The sequence below is a fragment of the Kryptolebias marmoratus genome, linkage group LG4, assembly GCF_001649575.2.
Source record: "Kryptolebias marmoratus isolate JLee-2015 linkage group LG4, ASM164957v2, whole genome shotgun sequence".
Classification (NCBI taxonomy): Eukaryota; Metazoa; Chordata; class Actinopteri; order Cyprinodontiformes; family Rivulidae; genus Kryptolebias; species Kryptolebias marmoratus.
The window spans coordinates 7,046,986-7,061,167 of record NC_051433.1 but is presented as its reverse complement, the minus strand read 5'-3'; the positions used below and the strand labels follow the sequence as shown (position 1 = coordinate 7,061,167).

Sequence of the window (14,182 nt, the reverse complement as noted above, 5' to 3'; positions counted from 1 at the left end):
CTGAATAAAAAGTGCCATACCTGCTTGAATATAATTGAACACAGTGTAAAATTAATTAATGAATAATGGATGCTTTATTTATCCCTGAAGGAAACAGTTTCCACTGCAGCTTAAATGTTTTGCTGTTTTCCTAAATATGAAATGCCTAATGCCAGAGCAGATTTCGTCCTCAAAAATGTGTTAAAAAAGGATTTTTTCTTCAGTCCAACTTTACATACTCACAGCTCACACTCAGAATATTATAAACAGAATTTATTTGATTAAAAAAAATATTTTTCTACATGCTGATAGGAGCGATTGTACAGTTATATATAAACAAACAAAAAAAAAACCCAAAAAAGCCAAAATAATTAAAGACATAAACGATAGAGAGAGCATAGGATATGACAAACTATCTTTGTAAAGTTTAAAAATGCTTGACTGTATGTAAAGCCATCCGAAAGCTGATACATTTTTTAAATTCTTATTTAAAACGACACATCTCAGGTCAGTGAGCTACCATCCTCCCCACAGTCCGACAGAAACACAGTACCTTCTTGAAATAAAGTGAGTATAAGTCCATAATAAACCAGCTTCTAATGATTGCCTTAAATGTCAGCCATCATGCTTCTTGTTTTCAGAATAAACTCACTGCTTAACATTTTAAAGTGTCGGTCCTCAGTCCTGCTGCAGGATCAGTTTTCGTTGTGGCCTCTCATGTCTCTTCTTATGATGTCATTCACTGAAAAACATTGAGGAAATAGATAAAACATTTTAATTTATACAAAAAAAACAACCTCTCAAGCAAAAAGAGAAGCATATTTCATAGAAGGATTAACAAAGATAACATCTTTAAATGTTTAATATGATTTATGTCACAGTTTCTTGGTGTAAATAACAAACAAACTATTCGATCAGACGAGAATGATTTACTTGACACAACCAGCAGGAGACGCCCAAGTCCAGGCATGTTTTGATTCTATTTAAAGGCTGAAAGGCATCAACATGGTAGGAAATGACGGGAGAAAGGTGGGGAATGAAACAAAGGTCCAACACTAGACCTGAACAGGGGATGTTGAGGTTTGTGGTTTTGCCTTTATGACCTCTGTTACCAGGACCTGCCCCCCGTCCGCCATAACGATCTAACTTCAAACAGAAATCCCGCCGAAAATGATCTGAAGTTACAAAAACATCCATCAGATAATTGTAGTTTACCATTAAAAAGTATTTTCTGTTGTTTCTGAAATATGAACTCTGTAACATCCACTAAACTTTACAGATAAGGACACAGAACGTCCAGTACAGTAGTATATTTACCCTTGCTTGTTTATGATACTCATCAGTATTTTTTTATTACTTTGTTATCACCCATGCTTTTTATGAGACCAGAATAAAGTTTTTTTTTTTAAACTACACGTGTATCTGAATATATTTGCCTATCCACTTCACTTCCTGTTTCTTTCCACCATTACAGAGGTGTAAACAGAAACTTTCTCTCACAGCGAAAACGGTGAATCATTTGTTTTCTCACTTCATGGTGGTGTTTTTTTTTCATGGTGAGGCTTTCTCATCAGAAGTTTCAGGCGAACTGTATTAGATTTACCTCAGCGAGCACTGGCTGCACTCATAAAGCGTCAGAAAGTGTGTGTGTCTGAGAAAGAGTGAGAGTGAGACCGAAACAGACAGGAAAGTGGATAGAAAGGCCCACCAGAAAACCACAAGGCAGGATTTGCAAGCATACAGTTGCAATGTGCTTTGCAAACTGGACCACAAACACCCATCCCCCAGACGGCAGAGTTTCTTTTCAGATACGCAGTTTTTTAAAATTTAATTTAATTTATTTTAGCAGCATGGTTTCTCTTTTTTTTTCTTTATTTGTAACCTAATTAATATTGTCTATGACTAGTTTAGAAATCCACTGGAAGATTCTGAGTTACTGATGTTAGACCCACTGTTAGCGTCGTCAATTTAAAATAAATGTCGCTCTTTACTCTTTACAAAGAAAAAAGTCCTAATTTAATACATTTTGCCTATCTTATATGAATTTATTGGCAGTGATAGTCTAAAACAATCCACACCAGTATCAACAAACAATAAAATAAAACAATGAACAAAGGAATTTACAAATCCATCTCGAGTTGTTTAAAAGCCTGATGACAGGAAGGGCATATGTTCTGAGATTTTATAATTTTCCATTTTAGCCTTAAGAATCTAAGGCTTAATGGATGCCCTGGGGTCAGCCAAGGGCAAGCGTCCCCTTAATTAAGAATCTCAGATTTTAAAGATTTGGCTGATCATTAGAAGACATGCCAGCAATTTATTTCACAGATAAGGTAACATCTCATGGGGCTGAAACAGTCGGAGGTAAGTTGGAGAGTCAAACGTGTCTCAAACTTGCAAGGAAACACGTACATTTTCTGTTGCAGTCTCACTGACTTCTTAGTGGTTGCTACAAATGACTAATGAGCCTTGTAGCCCCATTTTCTGTGGCCAATATTTAAAAATCCCTTTTTTTTTTTGCGTGTGGAGCTTGCAGAACTGTATTCTAAGCCGCGCACATTGTCTCATTCACCTCCTCTGCTCACATCGTATCCACCTCGGCTGCTGTCCCCACAATTATGATTTTATCCACTGAAGTACACTTTAGCAATGAAGACAAGCAGATCTGGACCAGTTTTTTCATTGGTGTGTTGTTTTTTTAGAGCTGGGCATGTTTCCTGTCAGAGGTGAGCTAAAAGGCCGCTCTTACAAAATGGAGATGGTTTGGGGGCGCCCACGACAAAATCAAGAAGTGTTCAAGACACCCGCGCCCACTCAGTGGCTGTTTTGAGAGAAAACCTTTGAACATGTTCAAAACTCAAACACGAAGACTACACGCCTCTGAGACTGAAGCAAGAAACCTGAGAACGCTCATGAATGTTGCGAGACGTTCTGGAGACCCCCTCACAAACGCCGTCCTCTGAGCCGGCTCATCTTTTGGCAAATGAAACAGTGAAGTCTGATTTGATAAAAACAACAGTAAAATGTTCTCATAAACATCAGGCTGATATAAAACCAAAAGCTTGAAATAAAAACATGTGCTGGAAAGCTTTCTTGAAGGGAGCATCAGTAATAAAATCAAATCTCTGAGTTTATTGTCAGAGATGCCAAAATATTTCTGTTTGTCCACAACCTCAACAACCTGGTCATTAAATGGCTGCTTAAGGATTTTGACAGGTGCAATGCACCTTTTAGCAGCAGCCAGGTTTGTCTTTGCTATAGTATTATAATTTTTTTTGCTAACTCTGTTTTAACACCCAGCTTGTTGGCTTTTTTAAACAAACAAAAAATAAAAGCTGAGAGAGTGTAACCATTGTGGATCGCAGTGAAAGAAGACAGTACATTGAAAAATAAACTAATAAAACTGTTTGTTACTGTCTTACTGAAACACACACCGCTTGTTTTTGCAGAACATATCTGTCCACATGGCTGCAGACCAACCATCTTCCCGTTGGAAGCTAAATGAAGGATGATCACTCTACAGCTGGGCCACGCTCGCCCCCGATGTCATGAACTTATTTGTTGGCAGGCAAAAAACAAAACACTCCAGTGCAATCCAAGTAATCTCAAACACGCTTCTCTCTCATACATTTATAACTTTCCACCAGTTTGTGACTTCCTTGTGGTGATTAGAGACGTATTATTCAGTTTCAGTATTCTGAAAATGGAAACTTTCTCTCATGCTGAAATCAACGTAACAAATCTGTGTAACTGTGAAGAATCCAGTGAGTATATATTAAGTTTTTAGCGCAATATTGCATCTTTGTGTAACCTTTGTGACACAAATAAATATTTATTTTCCAGTAGGAAGATCCCTGTTCTCTGGTTCCTTCAAAATTGTGACTTATTTAAATGGATTGAGGAGGAATGGAGGCAGAAAGTGTGGCTGGAAGACAGTGATATACAGTAAAAGTACTGATTAATACTCACCATCCTCCAGGTAGGTGTAGCTGAGGTTCTCTTGCTTGACTGTTATCCCCTCTGGACCTTTTTCTTCGTGGTTTCCTTTAACGGATCCCATTTGGGGAAGAGGTTGCCCACATGGCTCCATCTGACTTCCTGTCTTCATTTGGATGTATCTTGAAGGTGGCGATCTTCCCAGAGGCAGTGATGTCTGCACCAAAGCCTGATGCCTTGACATCAAACAGGCCTCAAAAGAATCGCCAACCTGTGGACCTTCACCCAGTTTGGCCATGAGGGTTCTGGCATTTACACACTGGCTGGGAGTGGGGGCAGAATGGGACAGCAGGGCGGCGCTGGAGTTGCTGTAAAGCTGATTGGCAGAGTGGTACATCATCGGGCTGTTGATCAGAGCTCCAGCTCTGGACTGGTAATAGGCTGGCTCTTCGAAAGATTCAGGGGTTAACATGTGGCCTCGGGAGTCTACAGTTGTCAGATGGTACAGTGCTGGTGAAACATTCAAGGCTTGAGGGTTGATCTCCTGCTCCAGGTGATGGTAAAGGGACTTCATTGACATGCCAGATAGGGGCTGATTATCTGAGCAACCGTACAAATTCAACTGATAATCATCCAAAGGCTCCGCTTTAATGGCTAGAGAAACAGAGATTTTTGAACACTTTAGAAAGAGTGAAAACAATATATTGCTGTCATCAAAGTACTGATGACATGACTAAGAGACTATAGCTGTGATAACACATTAACCACAGTGGGCTTTGCTCATGTTTGCATAATGCAACATCTAGGGGGAAACTAAAGTCAGTGTTGACGAAAACTGTGGTGAATTTTAAAATCTGTGGTTGCTTAAAGGGCCACCAGAAGTCCAAGTACACTGCAAAAATAAGTGGTTATACAGTAATGGCTTTAGTCACTATGTCTCAGTAACCTCCATAATAACTTTACTCTTCATTCCCTAACAGCAAATGTAAAAATGTCCAAATATCTTGGTCATACTGGCATTACATCTTCAGACTCTGACAGGACTTGCACAAATATAATTTTATCCCAAGATGCAAAACTTAAAGCAGCAAGTTAAGAAATGTGATTTATGTAAAATGCTCATGTTGGCTTGTTTCTATTTGTATGAAGATAACAAGTACAGTTTGCAAAATATGCAATAAATAGATTGAAAAGAACTAAACTAGGAGCCAAATTATTCAGAAGATGATAAACTATCTCACTGAATGCATATAAATTTTGATAGATCTCAATGGCTAACTCTTTCAAGATCTTGCTAATATTAAGAGAATTCAGTTAGTCATAACATTTTCTTTAATCTACCTATATGAAAACAGATACAAACCTATATTATTTCTTATTTAGTGTGATGCTTAGGACTGTGCTGGAGTATGCAGGTATACTGGATATGAGTACTACACGTGGGTGTTGAGAACAATAATAAAAACAATAATTTATTTTCCCTTATATAGAGAGAAATTAACACAGGATACTTGTTCTCAAAACAAAACTTGTGTTATGGCTGTTGTTTGCAGCTAAAAGCTGTTCACTAATTAGAACATGGAGCAAGAAGCTTCTATATGTTATCTGCGTTAATCTACTATGGGGTGGAAAACTTGTGCAAACAGATTTAATCAGTCTAAATTGTTGCAATTTCCTGTATTTGCCTCTTTTTAAGCAACATCAAAACCGTGTTATGGTTAGCTTTGTGTTGATTTCTGCTTGTATTTTAGGCTGAAAACGAGACATCAAAATCCCTGATACAAGAAATGCATACAGAGCTTTGTGAGGGCACCTTCGCACCAATGACCCTTCCTGTGACTACGGATTGGCTAAGGTTGGCTTTCTGCACATCTTCCCATTTGTCAAACATTCAAGTAAAGCTGTTTTCCTAGTAATGTGAGAACTAAAAACACCAATAGATACACACCTATCACAGGAGTGTAGATAAAATGCTGAGGCTGGCTGCGTTTCTTCTTCCCATTGATGACGTAGAAGTTGACTTTAGCCGGTTGGCAAATGTTTCGGTCTCGATAAGGAGGGACTTCAACAAACAGCATATTCTAGCGGCACAGAATAATAAAAAAAGACTATTAACTTCTTACCTTTACGTTGTCACAGAGTAAAATTCACATTTCATTTAAAAGACTGTGTCAGCAAACCTGTGACCCAAGTTTTACTTTCTGTTTCGAGAATGGTGACGCCATAGTTTACTCTACACGGTTTACACAGGGCATTAGTTTAAAACATACAAATACATGAAAAGATATAACATGGGATAGATGCACTTACAAACATCAAAACAATCCGGGTGAATGTGACTTACAGCTTGGGTTTTGTCTCTGTCCACGCTGGCCTCGACCTCCCAGATTTGCTGACCATCTAAAAGCAGGGAGGACACAGTGAACACAGGTTGGTGGAAAAGTTCCAAACTATTTTAAAAGCATTTCAAAATGGAAAACAAATTCATCAGCATTTTTTTTAATTCTATGGACACATCATTTAAATTCCCAGAGATGTGCAAGAATAATGTTGCTGTAGCTTAGCATGAGTAACAGCTTATCTTTGTAAAAAAAGACCTACTTAAAATGTCTAAATATTAATAATAACATGTTAGTACTGGTTTTCTTTTTAATTAGGAACATGATGTGGACATATGGCAAACCATTTCCTTTCTTTTTAAGGTACAAGTTTGATAAATTTTGTTCCCGCCCTTTTTGTTCCAGAGTTTAGCCATTTATATTTGTTTACAATCTTGAAGTAAGATAAGCTAACAGCTGCAAACTGCACTCATGTAACATTTCTAAAAAAAGAAAAAGTAATCTCAACAAAGAAGGTCTTTTGAGTAAGAAAAGGTGGATTTTAAGCAGCATCACATCAGAATAGACAGTACATGAGCACATTTTTTCACAGTGGAAAGCAGTTGCTTTTATGTCTGTTTTAGCACACTCCCATCTCAGTTTTAACCCGCTGCTGCTCTGTTCAGCCCACGCAATGAATTAAAAAAAAACAACAAAGTCGCTGCTTTAGGTTTGAATCTTTATCAGTCTGTCTAACCACATCCTGTTGCACATAACCCCACGCCGAGCAACAGAGAGGCTTTACGAGCTACCAGCTATAGCTACCCAACTAACTAATCCAACAGCTTCGCGTGGGCAGAAAGAGCCCCAACGAGGTGAGACATTTCCACTTAGAAATAAATAAAAGTTGTCACTTCCAGCAAAAAGGTAATAGTTAAAATTGTGGTTTGTTTTGTCAAAGCTGAAAGTGTGGGCTGCAGGAAGATGTGCGTCACTTAGTTGATGTTTCCCAGGTGATATGCAAATAATCTAAAAATAAAAACTACCAAAGGTGTTAGTGGGCACCTTCCAGCAAGCAAATGGAAGGCCACAAATTATTATTAGAATATTTCAACCACAGCAAAAAAAAATTATCTAAATTTATCTACACAAAAGTCACGGGTAATTACAAAACGCACACGAAAGGTTCATGCTTTTGTAGAATTCTAGAAGAAGATAATTAAATAGTTGTTCAAACATGGTCATTTTGGGATTTGGAATTCAAAATTTGCAAATGATATTAAAATCCAGTCCCACCCAGCCATTGTGACTGAGTAAATAAGCAGCGCGAACAAAAAGAGGACTGAGGTGCAAACTTGCTTAATTTGACTAAAAGGTTGGGAGCTGATCTACGGGGATAAAGTAAAAACTTTGGAAATTATCTTTAACAGCCATTTGACAATCAGCAGGTTTGTTTTTTTCTTTTTTATTCCTGTAGAAATCTGTTTGAAATCAAGATGGATCAACTGATTTGTCTAAAATACATCAAACACTTCTTTAATGCTAAATCTTATCATGTGTTGTTGCTCATCATCAGGACCCCTGGAGTTAAACAGAAGTAGGAACTTTTACAGACTTTAAGCAGTTCTCACCTTGTGTCTTCTCTGAGAATATCACCTTGGAGTCTGATGTGAAATTCTGTCCAGTCAGGACCATCTGCTGACCGCCAAGCACAGAGCATCGGTCCAGGTCCTGCCTCTCGACTGCAGGCAGCTCCTGAGCTGAGCGCTGAGCTGTGGAAACATGAAAACACATCTGTACAAGCAATCCAAGTGATCCATCTACTGGCAACGTGTTTCGAGCATTTGGATTGCTGCGTTTCTGTCTCTAGCAGGGGAAGAACCTTTGTGCAGGTAAATTATGGATACACATTAGAGTATTTTTCTTAGTCTGTCTCTCTGCAAAATTATGCAAACACTGCCCATTCATATTCTGTGAGACTTAATTAGGAGGTGGGGCGAAGCCAAACAAAACCCTTCAAATTTTGGATTAAGATGCAGATCATTTTCTTTAAAATTGTAAAAATAAATCAAGAAAAGACTTTGATTTCTTGAAAGCGGACTCAGTAAAACTAGCTTTACAGCAATGTGTATCTAAAGCTTGTTCAGCCGAACATTTAGTGTCAACAAGATATTATACCATTTAAGCAATGCAAGTGACACTAAATGTAAGCATGACTCTGTTTAAAGAATTGTTAACTCATTTCTTACAGCATTCAATGGGATGAGAGGCCACTTGGAGTGACACCAGATGACCTCCAGGCTCAGGAATGTGGACACGAAACACCAAACGGACACGCGTGTTTTTGCGTCCAATGTCCGTCTCCCCATTCCTCAGTTCGATGTCTGCATTTCTCAGCTTCAGGATTCCAACGGAGTCAATTCTGCGCAGTGATGGAAAATAAACATCCATTAAAAAAGGGTTCTGGTGTCCCAAATGATCCAAATCATTTTTTTTCCCTTTCTGATCATACAGAATCCCACTCTGTCACATGTTAGCCGCCATAAATTTTTCTCATAATTATTTTTAATGGTTTTATTTAATTTTAGTGCCACCTTTTAAACTTGTTAGTCCGCTGCTATCATTTACCCCCGGGGGATATTAAAGATGTTTTTGACCTAGTTTTGTTCAGTCAAAAGGTTCACGTCAATAAATTACTTTTTTTGTTAGTGACTCATCAAACGTTTCTGCTGCTGTAAACACACAGAGTCTGATAGGTATTTCTTGGAAAAAAAAAAAAAAAACCCTCTCCAACACAGGAAATGATGCATTTCATGTTTCCGTCAGCAGTAACTGCAGCCTTTTGGGAGTTGAAAGTTAAAAAAAAATTGGGGGTCCTCATAGGCAGCCATGGTCCCCTGGCTGAACTCAAAAATATCACATTTTTAAAATATAGTAAGAAGATTAAACAAAAAAACAGATTGGACCACTCAGGTTATCATATCTGTTCATCTGTGACTCGGAGAACTGCAAAAACAGCACAGATGGGTGTTTGCAGATTTGCCTAGTAAGAATGAGGTCACAGCCAAACAAACTTGCACTGATGCGTGCACACCTCTTGTTGAGCATTTCAGATTTTTTTTTTTTTATAAAAGTGTCTCATGGTTTTACTCACACAACCCTCATGTGGTTCTTTGGCTCCAGAGGGATCTCCAACACTTTCGTCCCATTGATCATCCTCTCCATGCTGGGTGTGGTGACAGTCTTCCCGGTGATGCGGTGGACCTGGTAGAAGGCGTGGGGTTTCAGGAGCCTCTCGTCTGCCGTCCCGATGAAGACCTGCAGCCCCAGTGGAGCCGTGCCTTGGTACCCAAGAAGCTATGGAAGGCAACAAAACTCTTAACATGCATGTTTTCACTCTGCAAGACTGGTTTTGAGGACTAATGTTCGAGGCACGTTAAATCTCCGAGGTGATGGTTTCACAACTTATCAAACTGGCAGAACAAGAATCCTAATTTGCATATTTCATTTGTGTAGCACTGTAATAAAAAACAACAGTAAGGTATTCATTTGTAACTCTAAAGCAGTAAATAAAGATGACCATTTGTCAACATTTGTATGTTAGGTTGGCATTCTTGATGTACACTATACTATATTTATTACAGCACAACAAATGGCCTAATTGTTATTGCTGCTGGGTGACATTGTGATGATACTGCTACAGTACGAGGCTCTTGCTTCATTTGCATGGATGTTACATCACCACAACATCAACCAGGAAATATCACCCTACATTTACAACCTCATGCTCTCCTTTTTGATTCTTTTATTTCTCCCCTGGGACCCTTTGCAGTTTGATTTAGTTTATTTTTCTTTCTTGTCTTGTATTTACATATATTTTGACACACCTGGACTTCTGGATGCCCTCCATTAGGTGTCTTGACAGCTCCTCGGCTGCCCTCGGTCTCGTAGTGAGCTCTGTGATGGGACCTGGGCTGTTGCTGGATCAGTAGCTCATACTGGCCGCACTGACTAGACAATGCCCACTCCAAGGAGGGAAGTGGAGTTACAGAGAGACCACTAAGAGAAAGGTGGAAACAGAAATTGAATGAAATGATAATAGTTTGCTAATCTTGCAACATAGGTCGTTTATGTGTGTAGTTAAGCTCATTATTTGTGTGATTTTATAAGCGAGGAGATAAGACAAACAAAGCACCTGAGTGTGGCCCTTCCAGTATGATGAACTGGTTGAGTGGGAGGCCAGTTGGCCACATTTGGGACAATGTAAAAGGTCTCAGATTTGACCTCAGGTCCAGACCTGTTCAACCTCTCATGCTCAACAGCAGCCCAGTCATACTCGTCTCTATATGCACAGTCCTGCCTCTGAGCCTGAGCAAGTGTGCCTCTCACCACTGCTGGGTGGACTGTTCCAGAGAGGTTGGAGCTGAGGCCGCTCAGCATCTCCGCCAGACCCTGTTGTGTCGTCTGAGTTTGGGGCTGAAACTCAGCTTGAGCCTGGTTCTGGTGAAGGCAGCAGGACCTCTGCTGCTCGTGGGGTGATGGAATGGGGCTGGGGCTCCGGGAGCGCTGCTTGACCGGAGTGCCGCCCTGACAAGACTGGGCCTGGTCAAAAGAGCGCTTTCCTTGCGGTGAGGTGGAGCGGGAACGCTGGTGGGGAAGTGGTGAGGTGGAGCGTTGATGATGAGGCTGGAGGAAGGTCTCGTCGGTGATGCTGTTGCGAGGCGAGGGTCCTGGAGTGGAGTGGGCGGAAGAAGTGTGGATGCTCTGCAGGCCCGGGCACAGGTCCAACCCAGGCAAGGAGTTGCCATAGTTGCCTCCATTTGGCGGTGAGACACAGGGTGAGGTCAGGGGAGAGCAGGCCTCGGCTGGCCAGCCTGTGGAGGAGTTACTGCTGGCAGGGCTGACACACTCCCTGTAGGCTCCTAGAGCTTTGGTGCCGGGGCTCAGCTCCAGAGTCCGAGAGCTAAAAGAATCACCTGATGGCGTGATCTCAATCCTGGGGCTGGGAGCGGGTATGTTACCTGCTCCTGAGGTCAGCACCTGGCAGTCAAACACAGCTCCTGTTGGTTCTGTGGAGAGGCTGTGAACCAAGGTGTCTTGGCTGGATGCTGGCTGGCCTGAGGTGGAGATGTAAGCAGAGTGATGATCCACCACCAGCAGAGGAGGATGGCTGTCGCTGGGAAGAAGGACACCTGCATCATCTAGTAGCAAAGAAAGAAATCATTTAAAACAAGACATCCAAGACAGGCACACACGACCACACACACACACATATATTCATATATTGCATTTTCTCAGTATAAATACCACGTATCCACATCCCACAGATGTAAAAGTATCTGAATCAGAATTAGATTCATTTGTCAATCATCATGTCTGAGATATGGGAGAAAAAATGATTTATAACTGACATGTTAAACCAACAGCTAATGTTTGGCTGTTATGATAAAAAAAATGTATCTCCAGATCTGTGCTTCCTAAATCATTACATTTTTTTCATTTAAAACAAGTCTTGACGAAGTTTTACTCCGAAATTAAGTGTTTTGCGCAACAAAACTTTAACTCTTAACTAATAAAGGAGACCACTTTGGCTATATTTAAGTAATAATTTCAATAATAAATGTATGAAGGAACAATCATAAAAAGACTATATACTGCCATATTGTTGGCTTACGAAGCTTCATGAAAAAAAAAAAAACATCCAAGGCTATGTTATTTTAAAGATATTAAAATAAAACCATGTTGTGTGTGTGTGTGTGTGTGTGTGTGCGCGCGCGCTCACCTGGATCTAAAAACAGGTCGGTGAAGTCCAACTCCTGCTGGCTGATGTCCTGCCCCAGCCCCTCGGTGAGGCCCAGACCTCCAGAACTCATCTCTGACTCTCACTGTTCCGACTTGCCCCCGAGCAGAAGAGCTCCGTGAATCTTCCCAGGTCGCGCACTTTGATAAAGTTGTGCGCAACGAACGGAACCAAACCAAAGGGACCGAGTTACAGCCGCGATCAACTCGAATAAAACACAAAGCGGCCGCTTAGATAAAGCATCTGCTGAGAAAGAGCGAGCGCTTCCTGTCAGCGGGGACGATGATGATGATGATGATGATGATGACAAGACTGAAGGTGCGGACCTGCCTGTTTGCGCGCAAGTGTGTGTGTGGGTGGGATGGTATGCGCGCGTGCAAACAGGCCCGATCTCTTCTTGTGTTCAGCTGCATAATGCTTTTTTAAAAACATATAAATACAACTGAAGGAAATACTTTCACGAGAACTATTTTACACATATTTCTGTTTTTAAAGTTGCATTTAAAACACTAAAAGGTGAGCCGCTGCTTAAAGTTTGAGAAAGTTGAGTTAAACAAAAAAAAAAAAAAAAAGAAAAGAAAAACCTGTTTCAAAGATGAAATCTTAATGCTTGCAGCTTTTGCCCACTGGGTGGCAGTATTGCACAGCTGCAGAGATCAGTGGGTTTCGCTGCTTTAAGACTATTTTACGGATTTGAATCAATTTTACTTTCTACCATGCATGCAGAACCTGAACTAACATTGTGGTAACACAGTCCACACATCTATTTTTCAAGTTTAATATATTTTTTAAATAATGTTTCATCTATATTTTGTAAGAAAAATCATGACAAAATAAATAATTTCCCTTTTTAAAACAGATTTCTTTTCTTAAGAAAATATGTGGCTTTTTAGCTAAGCAGATAAGAGACTTTGTCTATTAAAAATATTAAAAAAGGCAAAGTAAATTGAAACCATTAAAGTATGCTGTTTACACTTACTGCACATGACTGGACTTGTTGCAACATCACCATTAATATCAACAAAAGAGTTTGAGGAGAAAAACTAGCCAAAGAATTTTTTTTTTTGCTCATTAACAAATGCATTACGGAAAACAATAAAAAAGTTTTAAAACATGTTCAAAGAAAAGTTCAAACTCTGTGTAACACGATTAAAGGATTTGAGGAATTTCTTTGCCTAAAGAGCGAGGCCAAAAGCTGAATCTGGGCACCTGAAATCCCCGATGGCTCAGAGGGCACTGCACCAGCTTTCATTCTTCAACAGCTGATATTAGCACTCAGGAAGACTTTCAGGAAAATCCTCGCCAAGCGTTAGGACTTACATTCATGAATGCAGCCTAATGTTTCACAGTAAATCAAGTATTCTGTTGTCAACTGTGTTTTATTTCCTAAGTAGATGCAGGCCTCCAAGACACTCCAAGCTAGGTGAGAAGAGCTTCACCTTCTCAAGTTTTTTTCCAGGCCTGCAGCAGATTACGACATGCAACCCGGCTGACCTGGAAAACCCTAAAATCTCATGTCTTCATGCTGTCTGCTGTCATCTTTGCTTATTCATATTGTAAATATTTTCTCTTTTATCGGTCCTTGTGCCCTCTGAGGCCTCTTGAACTTGACTGCTGTTTAACCTGGAGGTCATGTGTGAGAGCATCACATGGGAGTCAAGCGAGTCCACTCAGTTCTATTGATAAAGGTGTGAACTTGTGTGCTACTGTTGCCCCCCAGAAAAATTCTGATAACTGTAAGATAATCAGGTCCATCCACCAACACTGGTTTTTAACTATGTTTACAAGAGGATCACTTATCCTGCAGATTAAACTTGACCACCGAGTCTAAATAGAAGACAACATTTTTTATTTAGGTTATCATACATACACCGTATATAGGTCAATGCTAAAGAGAGATCCAGTGTTAAAATACAGCAGTGATATTACCAAAATTAAGCCAAGTAGGTTAAATGTGATGTAATGGTTTCATATTTATTTTATGGCCTTTTTATTTAAGCGTATTTGTGAAAACTTTTAAAAACTTTATTTGTTTGACACCCACATAGTCATTTGAATGATACCCTGCCTGAAATTTGGTGAGAAAAGTCATAAACATTTGAAGAAACAGCTGAAATGGTGCTGGTTTGATGCAGGAGTGTAAAGGAGG

At 39.9% G+C, this 14,182-nt stretch overlaps 1 protein-coding gene across 1 annotated transcript; it reads right to left on the bottom strand.

Moving 5' to 3' along the window:
* Positions 1-610: 610 nt before the first annotated feature.
* Positions 611-12,324, bottom strand: LOC108231519 (nuclear factor of activated T-cells, cytoplasmic 2). The gene is made up of 10 exons (XM_017408604.3): positions 12,016-12,324; positions 10,429-11,434; positions 10,121-10,292; positions 9,388-9,590; positions 8,483-8,655; positions 7,865-8,005; positions 6,260-6,315; positions 5,864-5,996; positions 3,949-4,569; positions 611-721 (listed from the first exon to the last, which is right to left on the bottom strand). Exons 1-10 carry the CDS (start codon positions 12,104-12,106, stop codon positions 675-677), a joined length of 2,643 nt encoding a protein of 880 aa, XP_017264093.1. The 5' UTR covers positions 12,107-12,324; the 3' UTR covers positions 611-674.
* Between the last annotated feature and the right edge of the window lie 1,858 nt (positions 12,325-14,182).

Excerpts from the sequence above, each read along its gene's own strand:
- LOC108231519 (XM_017408604.3), bottom strand. The coding sequence starts at position 12,106 with ATGAGTTCTGGAGGTCTGGGCCTCACCGAGGGGCTGGGGCAGGACATC. Across the intron at positions 11,435-12,015 it reads CGACCTGTTTTTAGATCCAG|ATGATGCAGGTGTCCTTCTT; the intron begins GTGAGCGCGCGC and ends CTTTGCTACTAG. Across the intron at positions 8,656-9,387 it reads AAGAACCACATGAGGGTTGT|AATTGACTCCGTTGGAATCC; the intron begins GTGAGTAAAACC and ends ATCACTGCGCAG.